The sequence below is a fragment of the Oryx dammah genome, unplaced genomic scaffold (assembly GCF_014754425.2).
Source record: "Oryx dammah isolate SB20612 unplaced genomic scaffold, SCBI_Odam_1.1 HiC_scaffold_14, whole genome shotgun sequence".
NCBI lineage: Eukaryota > Metazoa > Chordata > Mammalia > Artiodactyla > Bovidae > Oryx > Oryx dammah.
This window is the reverse complement of record NW_024070198.1, coordinates 49370058-49387943: the sequence shown is the minus strand read 5'-3', so window position 1 is coordinate 49387943 and position 17886 is coordinate 49370058. Positions and strand designations below refer to the sequence as shown.

The following is a 17886-nucleotide window of genomic DNA, read 5'->3' as shown; positions in this document are numbered from 1 at the left end:
GGGGGTGGGAGGGGCTGTAGGCGGGGACGCTGAGGGGGTGGGAGGGGCTGTAGGCGGGGACGCTGAGGGGGTGGGAGGGGATGTAGGCGGGGACGCTGAGGGGGTGGGAGGGGCCGTAGGCGGGGACGCTGAGGGAGTGGGAGGGGATGTGGGCGGGGACGCTGAGGGGGTGGGAGGGGCTGTAGGCGGGGACACTGAGGGAAGTTGAGGGGATATAGGAGTGGCTGGTGAGGGCAGTGGGAGGGATGTAGGTGAGATGCTGAGGGCACTTACTAACACGCTCTTCACGTAGCCAGCGGTCTCCAGGGTCTGGAAGAGAAGAGGCATCTTGGGGCACAGACCTTGCCCGCGCCAGCCCCAGGGTCCCGCCGGCCCCCAGTCTCTCCGCTTCCCTATGCAGGTTCCCGTGGCTCTCCTCAGACCCTTCCCTGAGAGGGCAGGCCGTCCCTGGGCTTGGTCCCTCCTCCCTAGGCTGACGCCGCAAGGGGGAGAGCCTTCAGAGGCAGGGGCGGGAGTACATTCGTAGCCAGGGTGCTTTCGCTTTCCTCTTCCCCTCGTGTATTCCTATTATTGAGGGGATGGACGGTCACTGGCCACTGAAGGGACCAGAGCACTGACCTCAGGCCCCGCCGGAAGGCTGACCTCAGGCCCATCCTGACCACTGGGCGGGAAGTGACAGAGAGCTCCGCTGCTGTCCTCTCTTCAGCCCCACCCCCACCCCCGCCACCACCAAGGGCACAGAACGACCCAAGCAGCTGGTTCTGAACTGGTCTGACCTTGGAGTCGGCCTAGGTCCCACAGAGGACTAGGAGGTACTCTAAGGAGGGTAACTGGACGGGGTCTGAGGAAGGACTATTGGAAAAGCTGTGCTGGGGGTGGGGGATGCAGGGAGAAGGGGACGTAGGTGGAGGTTGGCTCCCCAGAAAGGCATGCCCACACCCCACCCCCAGACCTGGGGCTGTGGCCTTGTTTGGATATAGGGTCTGTGCAATGTGGCTAGGTTATGGATCTTGGGAGGAGACCATCTTGGGTGGGGATGGGTGGTGCCCAGAGAAGGGGAGGGGGCTAGGAAGATGGCTGAGATCAAAGGAACGTGGTTGGCGGCCATCGGAACCTTCCTGTCCTCCCCAGCACCCCTGGCGGGAGCCCGGCCCCACCCCACCCTGACTCTGGATCCTGCCTCCAACACGGTAAGAGGCCCAGGGTGGACACAGGCGGTGTTGCTGCTCTGAGAGCCCCAGCCTGAAGGTGAGGAACGGGAGGGATTTGGAGGGGCAGGATCCAACCCCTGGGGAGAGACTCGGCCCGAGTCCTGGGTCCCGGGTGCCCTGTGGGCATCAGAGCGGGGCGGGTCTGCGAGCGGGGCCAGCGAGTGGGCAGCGCCCAGCGGTCACCTTGGAGAGCTCGTCTATGAGGTGCTGCTGCTCAACAATCTGCAACTTCAGGAAGTCCACCTCCCGCTCGTCCTGACTCTGATCCAGGTCGTTCAAGGAGCTGGGTCTCCGTATGATCCCCGCTCTCTGCCTCTGAAAACCAGACAGACCACACAACATGTGGAGTGAGGTGCCCAACCACTGAAGGGCAGCTGGGGTCTCCTCACCCCGCCTGCCTGTACCTCAGAAGCCCTGTCACTGGTCACCCCTGGGCCTCCCTGCCGGCGAGCTCCCAGCCCCACAGATGCCTGTGAGACGAAAGCCTTGAAATTGCTATTAGACCTCGCGTAGAAGAGGCTAGTTACAAAAGAATGGGCTCCTTACCATCTCTATGTTCTCCTGGGTGACAAATTTTAACTTGTTTTCCATCCGACGTAAACTGTGGGACAGATCTTCGTTCTTCCGAGTAAGGCGTTTGTTTTTGTCCAGCAATGGCTTGTACTGACTTTCAGCTTCCCTTACACGCTTCAACTGAAAGACGAGATTAATTATGTATTATGATGTTTAAAAGCATCACAGAGAACCAGCAGCCTCCAAACAGAGGTGTTGACGCAAGCAGAACAAGCCTTGTGTTCCATGGAGGTCGGCGGTCTGGCCGTGCACTCTGTTCTGCTCGAACAAGCTATGGGGAAACGGCCCAGTCCGTGAGCCTTCCGCCACCTGGAAGAACTCATGTCCCAGCAGCCAGGTCACTGGTGACCCTCTGTGGCCATAAGGACTGACGGTGAGGGCGCCTCTAGCAGGCGAGGTCGTCACACGTCTCAGATGACACACAGAACAGAGACACGTGCCCCAGTGACCCAGGGCAGGGGTCAGCCAGCCAGTGCCTCAGCCCGTGTCTGGTCCCCTACCTGATGTTAATAAAGTTTTATTGGAAACGGCTTGTCACCATCACTCTTCTTCTCCGTGGGAATCTTTGGAAGTGGATGCCCAGCTCCCCCTCCACGGCAGGCATAGGCCCACAGAATTCAGAGGCCCGAGGCCACCCACCAGTTCGTTCCGTTCCTCCGACAGCAGGGCATTGCGGTCCTCGAGTTTCCGGATGATCGCGCTCAGCTCCGCAATCTTAAGTTGGAAACGCCGAGCATCCTTTTCATCCAACTGCTGTTCCTAAAACAAAAATCAACTGCAAATAACTGTTCGTAGACACAGACACAAAAACCATGGCAAGTCCCAGCACACCACGGAAACCAAGGCACGTCTGTGTCACGATGGCCCATGATTCTAATGGCTGGGGGAACTGCGGGCTGCACGCTGGGGACAGACAGCAGGAGCAGAACTGTCCAGAGTGCAGACGTGGGGGTGAGGGCGTGCGGATGCAGATGCCGCAGGAGGGCAAGACACTGAGAAAACCCCAGAAGCAAGCACCATGCTCCACGTGGCCGCTGCTGGCTGCAGCTTTCAAGGCGGGGGAGGACTGCCCTGCACCGTAGCGGGGGCCTCACTTTCCTCGAACTATAATGTGAGCCCAGGAAGTGATGTTCAGCTTAAGACTTTTGAAAGTGAGATTCCCAGGAAGAGTGGTCCCTCAAATTGAGTTTCTAAAAGGTCACTTTGGGAGCCACTGGAACTTACTAAAAAAAAAAAAATCAATGAAACCATTTTGATCTGGTTTCAGAATCTCTGGAGTTAATGGGATCTGTCGGGTGCCAGAGCTGGTTTTAACCCAGTTAAGCCATCTATATAACAAGATTGTAAAATGTCGCTCCATTCTTGAACAATCACTGCCCTAGGGCTGGCTCGGCTCAAACGCAGCTCTGTCCTCAAAGCAAACAGACGCAAGTCCGGGAAGGACCGGGTGACAGCTCCTCATTCAGCAGGTGCAGGAGAGGCGGGGGCCGACCCGGAAGGACTGTGGGGAGGGTCTGTGGAGTGGACCCTTTCCAGACTCCTGGGGCCCCGCAGAGGGCTCTGAATGAGGAGCGGTGAGAGGAGATGGGTGGGGTCACAGCCGCGCGTGGTCACGCAGCCCTAGCGTGGACAGTGGTGTGGTCACAAGGAAAGTGGGTGCTGGGCAGCTGGTCACGAGCGCAGAAACCACAGTGGGAGGGTCAGGGCCAGCAGAGGGCAGAGCCTGCGTACGGTGATGGAGCTGCCAGGCTACCTCCCCCAGCAGCAAAGGAGGGCCCCTTAGCAACCTGGGGCTGGTGGTGGAGGCGGGCACAACTGGAAGCCTGCAGCTCAAGGCCCATGGGAGGGAGAAGGGAGGACAAGGCCAGTACTCCGCTGCGGCAGCAAGGAGGGAAGAGAGAGAAGTCTCTGGGCCCTTTCAGCCAAGCCGGAGAAGCCGAGGGTCCCCCTGGCCTGTGGGCTGCAGACATGGGCAGAGTCCCCAAGGCTTGGGCTCGGGACTCCCCAGGGAGCTGCCCATGGGACCATGAGCTGCGCGCGGGGCAGTCTGGGCTCTGGGTTGACTGGGCGAGCGTGGGAGGTGCTTACAGGGCTTCCCGAGTGGTCTGAGGCGTCTCCTGCACCGCTTGCGTGAGGAAGCTCCCGCCTGGGGCTGCCCGGGTGCCGGTCGGTCTCTTTGACCTGGGACAGCTGCTCGTCTAGAGCCTCTTTTTGGAGCTGGAGTCTCTGAGCATGCCCGGCTTGAACCCCTAACTCTCTCTCCAGCACGAAGACTGCTCTGTCTTTAAATTTTATCTCCTCCATCTACAAGGAGAACAGAACACAATCACACACGCAGGCAGGTAAGACGCAGTTACTATAGAGACAGGCAGTGACTTGAGCACAAGCATCGGGAGGGACCCCTGCTGAGCAGCCCTGCCAGCCTCTCGGGCTCTGAGACCTGAAGCAAAGCCTGGACTGAGAGCCGCATGCCCCGCCCAGGCCGCTCACGGCTCTGCGGCTCCGACCAGGCGGGGCCGGCTGAGGCCACCTTCCTGGATCCCGCGCAGCCTGCCCGGTCTCCCGGGCTCCTGGCAGGATTCCCCAGAGGGCCCGCAGGGGCTCCTCAGCCAGCAGGGCCCACAGAGGCCACCTCCACCTCCCGCCTTCCGCTGAGCGCTGGGCGGAGCAGAGCCGCCCCGGGTTCCCCATACCCCGTCAACAAGTTCGTGTTAAAACAGGCAACTGTGGATGTGGAGGAAAAGGAGCTGTGGGGCCCAAAGCCCTCGTGGCCTCTGCCCCTCTGCTCTGTGGACACCGGGCCTGAGAAGGCTGGATGATAGATGGGGCCAAGACACACGGCCTCCTGCACCGGCCTCTCCTGGCTCCGAGGAGTGGACGGAAGGCAGGGTTCTGCCCGACTGCAGGCAGAGCTACAGTTTAAATTCGGCTTCCTCTAAGCTAAGCCTTGGGTTGGGGGGTGGTCCCTGAACCAGCAGGATCCAGACTGGCGGGGGGCCGGGGTGGTGGTGGAGGATCCACAGCCCTGTCCACTCTCCCTGACGCGCTCAAGCTCCTGACAGCGTCTGGCCCCTCCAGACCCCTCCCAGAGGCCACAGCGGTGTCCCTGAGCGAAGGGCAGGCTGCTACCCTGGAGGAGGAGCCGGCAGAATGGCCCCCATGCCGCCCGGTCGGTGCTGGGGATGTCCAAGCAGCATCAGATTCCCAAGAGGACTCGATTTAAGACACACTCCACACAGCAGGGCAGCGCAGGCTGCGCTGCTGCTTTGCCTGCTGTGCGGGGTTTGGATAAGTTAATAAATCAGCCATCTGCTGAAGTCAGCTTGGAACAAAGAGTCGCCTCATCTAATTAGCCCAGATCACAGAATTCACAGGCAAGCGATGTGCCGAGCAGAGGAAAAGAAACCCTCAGCCGCTAAACCCCATTGCCTGGAGCACAGGGCAAAGTGGAGAGAGGAAGCCCGGTCAGTTAGCAGAAACCAACAGGCTGGTGAAAACACGGCCTGTTAATACGCAGCTGGTCTCACATTTAGCCCCTTGCACAGACACCTTGGAAACATCTCTGTTCCTTCATCAGGAAGCATGGAAGCAAGGGTCTCCACACACAGTCCCTCTCAAATCAGTGATTTCAGCAGACGGTTTAGACCAGAAAGCTGACTTCCAGGAGAAGTCATCACACGCGCCGGGTAGCATGCTCGAGTCAGACGCGGGGCTCCGTGATCCGCCCACAGTGGGATGTGCGCCGGCTCCCCCGCGGGCGGGGCTGGATCTCTGAGGAGGAAAACGCCTCTGAGATCAGCATCCGCAGGGGCCTTGTGCTCAGCGCCTCACTGCGCCTGAATACCGAGGGGCTCAACCTGGGGCACGCTCCTGCATCTCCCGGTCCTGCTGTTTGGACTCAGAGGCCTGCCTGTGGAGGAAGCGTGGGTGGGTGCATGGCGGGGTCGGCCAGCTGAGGGGGGATGCCCTTTGCCACGTGAGGCCCCCACCTCACTCTGGGGGCTGCTTCCAGCTAGGGGTGCAAATTCAAACCCAGGAAACTGGACGGCCAGGGAAGGCTCAGCGGGCAGCCCCGCCTCCGGGGCTACAAACTTGCACGCACGGCCCCCTTCCTGCAGGTCTTCCTGCTGTGCCCAGGAGGGGCTGTGGGGTCCTGGAGGGCGCGGCTGCAGAGAGCGGGGGTCACGACCCGTCCCTGCCTGTGTTGCCAGCCACACCCACGTCCACACCCAGTGGACCCCGCCCTCCCTGGAGCCCAGGACGGGGGCTTTCAAAGCTGACACGGAGTCATCAGGATGGGTCAGTTGGCCCCGGCCACCTGCCCTCACCCAGACTGTAGCAGCAGCTTCCAGTCGGTCTCCCGGGGCCACTCATGCCCCACCCCTGGCCTTGCAACACAGCCAGGGAATCAGACCTCACCACTTCCGTGCGTCCCCGAGTACCAAGAGCAAGATTCAGAGTCCTTGCTGGAGGCCGCCCGCTTCCAGAGGGGCTGCCTGGCCCCCCCAGCCCCACTCCCTGTTGTGTGGGTATGAAAACCCGGGGGTCCCTGGGACAATGGGTCCCGAGAGAAGGGCGCAGGAGGGCGCTGAGGCAGGAGCATCGCCCCTGCCGGGGGGAGAGGGCACCCTTCTCGGGCCATCACCCCACCCCCAGCACAGGCAGGCTCAGAGCGGGTGCACACAAGCAGGGCCGCAGGGGAGCCTGGGACCCACACTTACCAGCACCAGGTGGGGTGAGGCGCGCTGACATGGTCTAACCACCACCCCCGAGCTGAGGCCCCTCCAGCTCCCACGCCCCACACGCCCATCAGGGATCACCATCAAGCCCAGCGCAGCAGCGGCCCCCTCACCCCGGGGACTCTCCCTCCCCAGCTCTGGACAGGTGAGCTCCCACCTGCCCCGGGAGGACCGCTCCCCAGAGAGTGGACACACAGCGGAGTGTGAGACAATGCCTGGTTTTGCCCTTCCTTGGGTTTACAGGATTTTTAGTAGCCATCTGAGCTGGTATTTTAGTGAGTGCCCGATAGACATCCTCTCCTGATTCCAGAATGGCACAGCTCAAAGGTGCCCGGAGCTGCTCCTGGGCTGAGAGTCCGGCCCCTCCCCACCCGTGGCAGGCAGCCTGGTCCTCAGGGCAGGTCACCAGCCCAGTACGGGCGGGACGCAGGGCACGGGCCTGAGCTCGGTGAGGAAGTCAGAGCGGACGGCTGCTTGGCTTCCACTTTGATAGGAGCCATCCCCCACCCCAGATTGAGCTCTCCAGGGACACCGTGCAGCTGTCCAGGGCCGCCTGAGAGTCCAGACCCCCTCTGTAAAGTCCAGGGAGCTGGGCAGCAGAGCTATGGGGGCTGCGAGAACAGCGGGTGTGGCCTCACTTGGGGTGTCACCTCCTAAGGTCCCCCGGATGGTCTGATGTGAGCCCCCAGGGAGAAGCCCCAGGGAGTCCATTCCTCAGGAGGGGCCAGCTTGCAGCCCAACTGGCCTCCCGGGTTCTGTGTGGGTGTACCGGCCGGCTACCCATCGCCACCCTCCATGCAGCTTCTGTCTGAGACCTCCGTGACCTCACCTCCAGCCAGCACCCAGCATCCTGGGGTCAAAACAGGGACCTCATTGTCCACAGCTGGCCTGGCTCCACCCAGTCATCCCACTCCTGCCCATGCCTGGTCCTGCGGGGGCTCAGCCTCAACCTCACCAGGGCCAGCCCACTGTCCACTGGCTCTGTGATGCGGCCACAGATGACCACAGCCCCCCTTCAGAACCTGTGAGCTGCACTTCGGAAGACCCCAAACAGGCCAGAGCCCCAGGGTGAGGCCCAGAGCGGCTCGGACGAGCAGGCGGGACCCAGCCCGAAATGCCAGCCACAGTGGACACACTGCTGCCCAAGAGCCTCTTGCTTTCGGCCACTTGGGGGTTGTCATGTTCTTTGCAAAGTGGCCGCTGCATGTTGAGGTCCACTCTCTCTGGCCCCCTCCCTGCTGGGCCAGCTGCCGGCACAGCTGTCCAGGCGGGCTCCCTGCCCCCACGTGCAGGAGTTCAGCCCTGGGTTTGCTGAACGCAAACACACCAGCATCATGCTGGGCAGAGCGCCTGTGCTCGGGGTGCTGGCTGCATGTGGACACGGAGGCCTGGACCTCCCCTCACGCTCCTTGGCTTCCCATTCAGGCGGCCCCCGGCCACCATGCTCCATCCTTGGGCCACAGCAGGGCTCCCGGGCTCCCCCTTACTTGGCTGCAGCCCTGTGTGTGCACTGGCCGCTGCACAGCTGCTCCCGGCTGCAAGCGCCCTCACACGCCGGGTTCTGAGTCCAGCGCTGGGCATTGCCAGGGATGGGGAGGAGGGGACTGCGTGTCCCACAGGCCACTGCTCCACGGAGCACCAGTTGACCCCAGACCTCCCAGAGCCACGGGCCCTCCTCCCAGGCCCAGGGAAATCGTTACCACCCCCCGGGCAGGCCCGTGCCATAGCCCGGGAAATGGCAACGTTTGGCTTGATGGCTGTAAGGAACTACGATTATCAAACATCATCCGAGGTGTTCACAGCCAGGTTTCTCTATGGGAGTCCCTGAGACTCTCGTCAGCACAGTCACCCCCAGCGGGGGAGCCAGTGGACCTCACCGCGCGGCCGTCGTCCTCGTCTCCGGGCCCACGTCCCTCCTCTGGCCCTAAGCCCCCTGACCCCCACTGGCCCCGCACGGTGGCTCGGGGCTGGGCCCTGCCTCTGCACAGCCCCCAGCCCACTCCCCCTCCAGGCCAGGCCTGACCCAGGCCGGCCTCTGGACCACATCCTCCACCTGCCACTTTTGTCCCCACTCCCCCCGTTTCCAACCTCCCTTCTGAAAATTTCCCAGCCCCCCCATTCCAGCCGAGATCTCCCCATCCCCTCAGAGCCACCCCAGATGTGTTCGCACGGTGGGGCCGGGTGTCGACCTGAATTCACTGCCAGGTCCAGGGCTTGGACGCTCACACCAGCAGGAGCCTGAACGGAAAGGCTGAGCAGGTGCTGGGCCTCCGTCAGCTGAGAGGAGGAGGCTCACGGGAGGCGGGAACTGGCGCTCACTCTGACCCTCGTTCTCCGAGCTCCTCCTGTGTGCTGGGCCTGTGGCTGAGACTTCACGTGTGTTTTTCATTATTTGCTGACATGGCACAGAAACAGAGTATTGATTTATACTGATATATAAGGAAGCTGTTAACGGAGTAGATCCTAAGAGTTCTCATCGTAAGGAAAATTCTTTCAAAATTTTCTCTTTTTTTCTTTTTGTCTCTACATGAGCTGACGGTGCAGACTGGTTGTTGTTCTTCTATCGCTGTCACTTCCCACTCTTTGCGACCCCATGGACTGCAGCACGCCAGGCCTTCCTGTCCTCCACCAACTCCCGGAGCCTGCTCAAACCCATGTCCATCGAGTCGGTGATGCCATCCAACCATCTCATCCTCTGTCATCCCTTTCTCCTCCTGCCTTCAATCTTTCCCAGTATCAGGGTCTTTTCCAATGAGTCAGTTCTTCACATCAGGTGGCCAAAGGATTGAAACTTCAGCTTCAGCATCAGTCCTTCTAATGAACACCCAGGACAGATTTCCTTTAGGATGGACTAGTTGGATCTCCTTGCTGTCCAAGGGACTCTCAAGAATCTTCTCCAACACTGCAGTTCAAAAAGCATTAATTATTCAGCACTCAGCTTTCCTTATGGTCTAACTCTCACACCCATACAGGGCTACTGGAAAACCATAGCTTTGACTAGAAAGACTTTTTGTTGGCAAAGTCATGTCTCTGCTTTTTAATAAACTTTCTAAGTTGGTCATAGCTCTTCTTCTAAGGAGCAAGCGCCTTTTAATTTCATGGCTTCAGTCACCATCCACAGTGATTTTGGAGCCTAGAAAAATAAAACCAGTTACTTCACTTTTCCCCCATCTATTCATCATGAAGTGATGGGACCAGAGGCCATAATTTTATTTTTTTGAACGTTGAGCTTTAAGCCAGCTTTTTCACTCTCCTTCATTTTCATCAAGAGGCTCTTTAGTTCCTCTTCACTTTCTGCCATAAGGGTGGTATCATCTGCATATCTGAGGTTGTTGATATTTCTCCCAGCAATCTTGACTCCAGCTGTGATTCAGCCAGCCCTGCATTTTGCATGATGTAATCTGCACGTGAGTTAAATAAACAGGGTAACAATATATAGCTTTGTCATACTCTTTTCCCAATTTTGAACCAGTCTGTTTTTCCTTATCTGGGTTTAACTGTTGCTTCTTGACCCACATACAGGTTTCTTAGGAGGCAGGTAAGGTGGTCTGGTATTCCCATCTCTTGAATAATTTTCCACAGTTTGTTGTGATCCACACAAAGGCTTTAGCATAGTGAACGAAGCAGAAGCAGATGCGTTTCTGGAATCCCCTTGCTTTCTTTTTGATTCACGGAAGGTTGGCAATTTGCTCTCTGCTTCCTCTGCTTTTTTTAAACCCAGCTGGTCCATCTGGAAGTTCTCGGTCATGTACTGCTGAAGCCTAGCTTGGAGGATTTTGAGCATAACCGTGCTAGCATGTGAAATGAGCACAGTTGTGCGGCAGTGTGAACATTCTTTGGCATCGCCCTTCTTTGAGACTGGAAAGAAGATCGGCCTTTTCCAGTTCTGTGGACACAGCGGAGTTTTCCGAATGTGCTGACACTGCAGAGAAACACAGCACTGATTTATACTGGTGACAGAGGTCTTAGGAGTTCTCACCACAGGGAGAAATTCTTTTAGATTTTCTTTTGGCTTCTTGCTGCCTCTTTGTGAGCTGGTGGATACTAACTAAACTCCTCACGGAGGTAGTCGTTTCACGCACGGATTAGCCGGACCACATGCTGTGCACTTTACACCTATACAGTGATGTAAGGTAACTGTGTCAAGAATATCCCAGAAAAACTGGGAAAATTACTTTGTGTGTTCTGTGACATGATGGGGCTTTGGGAACAGTGGCCGAGGTGGACGGAGGTGGGGCTGGGGACGCTGGGTCCTGATGCCCGTCGGGGCAGCGCCTCGTGGACCGGCCTGCAACAGCGACGCCTGGTGGGAGGGGCGGGAAGTGCAGTGGGTGGAATGTGAGCTACACCCCGTTCCCTGCCCACTGGGCTAAGAGGGAGGCGGAGCTGTCGGCCACCGGGCAGGGGTGGGGGTCTCAGAAACGAGGCACTAGTCTCTTGCTGTCAGGCGCGTATGTCATCAGTGATACACATATAATGTGTGTGTGTGTGTGTGTGTGTGTGTGTGAGAGTGTGTACGCTTAGTCACTCAGTTGTATCCAACTCTTTTGTGACCCCACGGACTGTTGCCTGCCAGGCTCCTCTGTCCATGGGATTTTCCAGGCAGGAACACTGGAGTGGCTTGCCATTTCCTTCTCCAGGGGATCTTCTCGACCCAGGCACTGAACCTGGGTCTCCTGTACTGGCAGGTGGATTCTTTACCATCTGAACCGCCAGGGAAGCTCGTATGTGTACGTGTGTGTGTGTGTGTGTGTGTGTGTGAAATATATTCATATATACGTATACACACATATACATGAGACAAAAGGAGATTCCCTGCAAGGATTATGGATTCTAAAGGGAATAACTGCAACAGACTCTAAAATAAGCAAAACACAAAATAAGTTCATTTTCTAAGAGCGTTGGCGCCTTGGAAAGCTGTCTGATCCCACCGAGGCGCGTGCCTTCGTCTGTGACTAGGCCATCCTATGACCCTGAGGAGACAGGTGTTTATCTGCAGAAAACTGTTAGCAACGCAAACACTTCCTCCAGGTCAGGTCAGTTCAGTCGCTCAGTCGTGCCCAACTCTTCGCGACCCCATGGGCTGCAGCACGCCAGGCCTCTCTGTCCACCACCAACTCCTGGAGTTTACTCAAACTCAAGTCCATTGAGTCGGTGATGCCAACCAACCATCTCATCCTCTGTCGTCCCCTTCTCTTCCTGCCTTTAATCTTTCCCAGCATCAGGGTCTTTTCCAATGAGTCAGCTCTTCACATCAGGTGGCCAAAATACTGCAGTTTCAGCTTCAGCATCAGTCCTTCCAATGAACACCCAGGACTGATCTCCTTTAGGATGGACTGGTTGGATCTTCTTGCAGTCCAAGGGACTCTCAAGAGTCTTCTCCAACACCACGGTTCAGAAACATCAATTCTTTGATGCTCAGCTTTCTTTATAGTCCAACTCTCACATCCATACATGACTATTGGAAAAACCATAGCCTTGACTAGACAGACCTTTGTTGGTAAAGTAATGTCTCTGCTTTTGAATATGCTGTCTAAGTTGGTCATAACTTTCCTTCCAAGGAGTAAGCGTCTTTTAATTTCATGGCTGCAATCACCATCTGCAGTGACTTTGGAGGCCAAAAAATAAAGTCTGACACTGTTTCCACTTTTTGCCCATCTATTTGCCATGAAGTGATGGGACCAGATGCCATGATCTTAGTTTTCTCAATGTTGAGCATTAAGCCAACTTTTTCACTCTCCTCTTACACTTTCATCAAGAAGCTCTTTAGTTCTTCTTCACTTTCTGCTATAAGGGTGGTGTCATCTGCATATCTGAGGTGATTGATATTTCTCCCGGCAATCTTGATTCCAGCTTGTGCTTCTTCCAGTCCAGCTTTTCTCATGATGTAGTCTGCATAGAAGTTAAATAAGCAGGGTGACAATACACAGCCTTGACGTACTCCTTTTCCTATTTGGAACCAGTCTTTTGTTCTATGTCCAGTTCTAACTGTTGCTTCCTGACCTGCATACAGATTTCTCAAGAGGCAGGTCAGGTGGTCTGGTATTTCCATCTCTTTCAGAATTTTCCACAGTTTATTGTGATCTGCACAGTCAAAGGCTTTGGCATAGTTAATAAAGCAGAGATAGATGTTTTTCTGGAACTCTTGCTTTTTTGGTGATCCAGCTGATGTTTGTGGCCTTGCAAACGGTCTTTGTCAGGTTAGGGAACAGAAATCAATTCAGATCAAATCCTGCTCGAATCACTGGTAGCATTTACTTGTTTCTTGTTAGTCACTGATTTAAATAAAAATTCTGACATGTATTCAGAGTGTATTTTTACAACCATCATGATTATACCCTCCGTTACAACTTGTCCTCTAACAGTTAGCTATGCTCCCGATAAAAATTTCAATGTTTTTTTTTTTAGGAAAAATGATTCTAAGGTTTCCATGGAAGCCTGAAGGAATCTTCAAGAACACAGTGGGAGGACTTGCTACTCAGAAATTCAGCTGATGATAAGACTGGAGTGTTTCCTATAAAATAGGCTCGAAATGGGACAGATGGTGAAAAAACACCCTCTCATTAAGAATCGTTAATGCATGCAGAGGACTGGGGGCAAATGGTCTTTTTCAGAGTCGTCCTGTGACACCCCTGGCTGTCCCGTGGTTAGAGCACAGGGCTTCCCCTGCAGGAGGCATGGGCTTGGTCCCAGACTGGGGGTTAACGGGTGGGAACTAAGATTCTCCACACCACGCTCCATGGCCAAAAGAAATTTAAAAAGAATTGCTAGGACAACTGTGTGTCCATATGGAAAAAAGCATAGGTGGGCCTCTGCCTTACATATTTCACACATAGACACTCACACACACATTCAGAGACATGCACACACACTCGTACACACACATTCACACACACACACTCATACACACACATTCACACACACACTCATACACACATTCACACACACACTCATACACACACATACACACATTCACACACACACTCATACACACTCATACACACACATTCACACACACTCATACACACACATTCACACACACACTCATACACACACATTCACACACACACCTTCACACACACACTCATACACACACACTCATACACACACTCACTCATACACACATTCACACACACACACTTACACACACACTCATACACACACACACACTCACTCACACACACACACACGCGCGCGCGCGCGCGCTGCAGCAGGGCTGAGACCTGTACATGAAAATGAAACTACAAATGTCTAAAAACATAAATCTTCATGCTTCAGAATAAAAGAATTGCTTAAATAAGACACAACGAGCACCAACCCTAAAGGAAAAGCCTAACAAGTCAGCCTGCTCTGGAATCTAAGCCTTCAGCTCACAAGCATCATCACTGGAGACACAGGAAGCCAGCAGAGGAGGGGAGACGCTTGCTCGCGTTTTTACGTAAGCTTTAGAGTCGGCTCCTCCCTGCCTGCGAAGCAGCCTTCCGGGGTTCTCACAGGCCCTGCGTTGACTCTTCATGCTAATTTGGGGAGAAGTGCCCCCCACAATGATCCTGGTTCTCCAGTCCACGGACGTCTCCACTCGGCTCATCCACAGGTCCGCTCAGCCGCGTTGTGTATCCATAGTTTCAGTGTACGAGTCTTGCACGCCTTTTGTTGAAGTTACCCCCGAATCTTTGACTGTATTTTTGTGCCACTATGAGTGGAATTTTAAAGCTTCGTCCTGGACTGTTGCTTGTGTATAAAATAGGACTGCGCTTTGTGTACTGTTTCTGTATTTTGCAACCCTGCCAAAGTCATTCAATAGCTCATTTGGGGGAATTCCTTAGAGTTTTCTACCTACAAAGTCATGTCACCCACAGAAGACAGGTTTATTTTTTCCTTTCCAATCTGATGTTTTTAAATTTCGTTCTTTTGCCTTAGTGCCCTGACTTGAATTCCTCAGTGGAAAAAGACCAAAAAAAAAAAAAAGATGAAAGGGAAAATGTCCCCAAGAAGATGGCAGAATCTCTTCCAGTTCACCTTAAGGTAAAGCCCTTGTCACTCAGGGAGTCCCTCCAACGTGAGAGACAGCAGCTGGGATGAAACACGGCACAAGAGGGTCTGAAGTACACAGACAATGAAAGGGACAGAGACAAAACTGTAAGATAAATGCAAGCGTTATATTTCTTATATAAGAAATATAAGTATTATATTATTCTCAGGGAAATAAGATGACGTTACATCTATGAGTAAGAGGGGAATGACCAAACTTTCAGAGAACAAACATTTGGAGGATTAAATTATGAAGGCAGAAACAAAACTATTAAACAGAAAAGTTAGATGAGAAAGGCTGGGGCATTTCTTAGAAAGCAGAACCGAAAGCCAAGGCTGGAGAGAAAAGGAAGGAATCAGCGTATCGAGTCTGAGTCCCAACATCTGGCCAGTGGGGGTTCCAGAAGGAAGAGAGGGGGAAGGAGAAGAAGGAGACAGAAGGACAAGGCTTTCCTGAGCCAAGAGACATGCGCTTCCAGGTAGAGAGTGCTCCTGACTGCCTGGCAAGCTGGGTGAGCCAGCGCTCACACTGAAGGCACATCAGCCTGACTCAGCGAAGCTCCGGGCACAGGGACCGCACTCCATAGCTTCTGGGGCAGGAGGAGGCAGGACCAGGGATCAGAATACCGTGTAGTTTCTTAAGAGCAACACTCAGAGTCAGAAGACAATGCAGAAACCCCTTCAAATGCTAATTAAAGTTTTCCAACCTCTAATACCACATCGAGTTACAGCATCCACTGCGAGTGTGGTTAGACTAAAAACTCCACGTGCACAAAGGCTCACAAAATGCATTTCCCTCCAATGGCGCCCCACTCCAGTACTCTTGCCTGGAAAGACCCATGGATGGAGGAGCCTGGTAGGCTGCAGTCCATGGGGTCGCTAAGAGTCTCCACGGCTGAGCGACTTCGCTTTCGCTTTTCACTTTCATGCATTGGAGAAGACAATGGCACCCCACTCCAGTATTCTTGCCTGGAGAATCCCAGAGACAGAGGAGCCTAGTGGGCTGCCGTCTATGGGGTCGCACAGAGTCAGACACGACTGAAGCGACTTAGCAGCAGTAGCAGTCTCTAGAAAACGGTTAGAGAATGTACTTTCTCCCAGATGAGAAACATTCATCCAAGAAAGAGGAAGGTAAGGGAGGGGTCTAACACAGGAGGGAGGGACGGTTTCCCGGGTTGGTGGCAAAGGGGATTCAGGATTCGGGCCGCTTTAAGAAAGCAGTCTGTCCGGGGGAGATGTGAAGAGCGAGTGCTCCAGGAAGGATGTCTCAGAACACAGACAGGGGCAGGATTCCTAATGCTTTACTGTGTTCACTGGGGATTCCTTCCTCCAGAAATTCAGGGGTGTCACAAAGAGTTGGACTCGACTGAAGCAACTTAACACCCATTCACTTGAAAATTAAGCAAATGAAAAAAATTAATTTGAAGGAAAATAAAAGTGTGTACAAGAGAGGTTGTGGGCCACGGTGGGTCTTTCGTGAACGTTCACAGAGCAACTGTAACGCGAATAGTAAACGCTCATTTCAGCCCAGACGGAGCAGCAAGCCTGTCCCGACAGCCTTTTCCCTGGTTTGCGCCCCACGTCCCGGGCATGGGAACCAGAGCAGGAAGGGCCCGGGGAGCGGGCACTGGGCACCTGCTCCCTCGGCTCCTCGACTGGGCCGAGTGCCCCCAGAGCCACCCTCTCATCCAAGGCCCTCGCCCACAGGGGCAGCACCTGCCCTGGCCCCTTCCCTGGGGCCACAGCCAGGCCCCACAGGGGCCCCTGGGGCTCCACAAAGCTGCCCTCCCTGTCTGGGGTGTGCTGTGTGGCCTGCTGAGAATGGGACTTGGGGGTGGGGGGCTAATGGGGAAACTGAGGAAGAGCTGAACCTGAGAATCAAGAAGGGGAGGTGCAGGCACATTTCTGAGGGTTTGGAATAAAACTCAGAAGAATCAACTAGAACTGCGAGTGGGTCCCCCTGGGGAGCCCAGGCCAAGTTTGAGGACTACGGTCGGTCCTCTCATGACCCTGTGGTTAAGGAAATTGGGCCACGAGCCTCCACGATGAACACTGAGGCCAATCGAGGTGACGGAGAGAGTGTGGATTTGGGCAGTGGGTGCTGACCTGGTGCCAACACACGGCCCAAAGATGAATGCAGAGTTGAAAGGGAGAGTGTAGAACAGGGGACATTCTGGAAGAGGAGAGGGGGCCACCCAGGGTGGGGGTGTCTGGGCCCTGCAGGCACAGCGTGACAGAGCTGTGCTTGTTCACAGCCCCCAGCTCTGTGCCCTGTGTCCAGAGCGACTGCAATGCTTCTGGGAAATCAACATGGTGGTCTTTGGAACCCAGAAGCCCAGGAGGCTGGGAGAGGTGGCCTGGGTGCACGGCCATGCTGGAGGAAAGCTGGCTGCACCCCCAAGGGGCATCCAGGGGTCCCCAGCGTGGCCAGCTGCAAAGCCAGCTGCATCTTGATGAAGTGCCTGGCAGGAGTGACGGGCTCATTTCCCCCCAGTGGCCAAGGAAGTCCAGGCTCCAGGGAATGAGGAGAATCGAGTGGAACCCCCCCACAACTTCTGAGTGTTCTCCACAGCCTCTCCTCACAGGGGCTCGGGAGCATCGGGCAGCTGCTCTTGGGAGCCAGGGGATGCACAGAGTTCCTGACCTGCGAAAAGCCACTCCTTCCCAGACTGCACAGCTCAGGCACCCTGGGATGGCCTTGGGTGGGACCCTTGCTGTGGGCCTCTGGTCTCCCCTCTCTGGGTCCAGCGAGCTCACAGACTGCAGACCCTCCTGGTTATGGAGCCGGAGCTCATGTCATCCAACTGGCCCCTGCACGCCTTGAGCTTAACCTGGGCCTGCAAGACGGGGGACCTTTCATAAACCCTTTCTTGGGGGACAGAGGAGGGCCCCCTCGTGGACGTCTCATTCTGACCAAGCTGGAAATGGGAAGGAAAGCTGGGTGGGGTGGAGCAGGGAGGACTGCGGCCTCCTGGGCCCTGGGCCACTGACTGGTGAGTTCTGCACCGCATCCTGCTGTTTTCAGCAGCCTGGCCTCTCTGGAGTCCGCAAACCAAGAGCAGAGGTGCCAGGCGCCCTGTGCGGGCGGAACCCGCCTGAGAGCAAAGTCCAAGCGCTGCCCGGCCTGCCATGCGCCATGCGGCCCTGCCCACACCCCGCCCCACCCCGCCCCACCCCGCCCCAGCCCCGTCCCAGCCCCACCCCGCCCCGCCCCGCCCCGCCTCGCCCCGTCCCAGCGCCGCCCCTCCCCGCCCCACCCCGCCCCCGCCCCGCCTCGCCCCGTCCCAGCGCCGCCCCGCCCCGCCCCGCCCCAGCCCCGTCCCAGCCCCACC

General features: G+C 56.0%; 1 protein-coding gene across 2 annotated transcripts in view; it reads right to left on the bottom strand.

Annotated features, from left to right (window-relative positions):
- The window catches only part of JAKMIP3 (Janus kinase and microtubule interacting protein 3), a 33865-nt gene that overhangs the window by 14376 nt on the left and 1603 nt on the right, over positions 1-17886 (bottom strand). For both annotated transcript variants that reach the window (XM_040254816.1, XM_040254817.1), the window contains exons 3-7: positions 3873-4088; positions 2424-2543; positions 1758-1904; positions 1395-1526; positions 274-309 (exon numbers count right to left, since the gene is read on the bottom strand). In XM_040254816.1, the coding sequence (XP_040110750.1) occupies positions 274-309; positions 1395-1526; positions 1758-1904; positions 2424-2543; positions 3873-4088 (651 nt within the window). The remainder of the gene's footprint in view (positions 1-273; positions 310-1394; positions 1527-1757; positions 1905-2423; positions 2544-3872; positions 4089-17886) is intronic.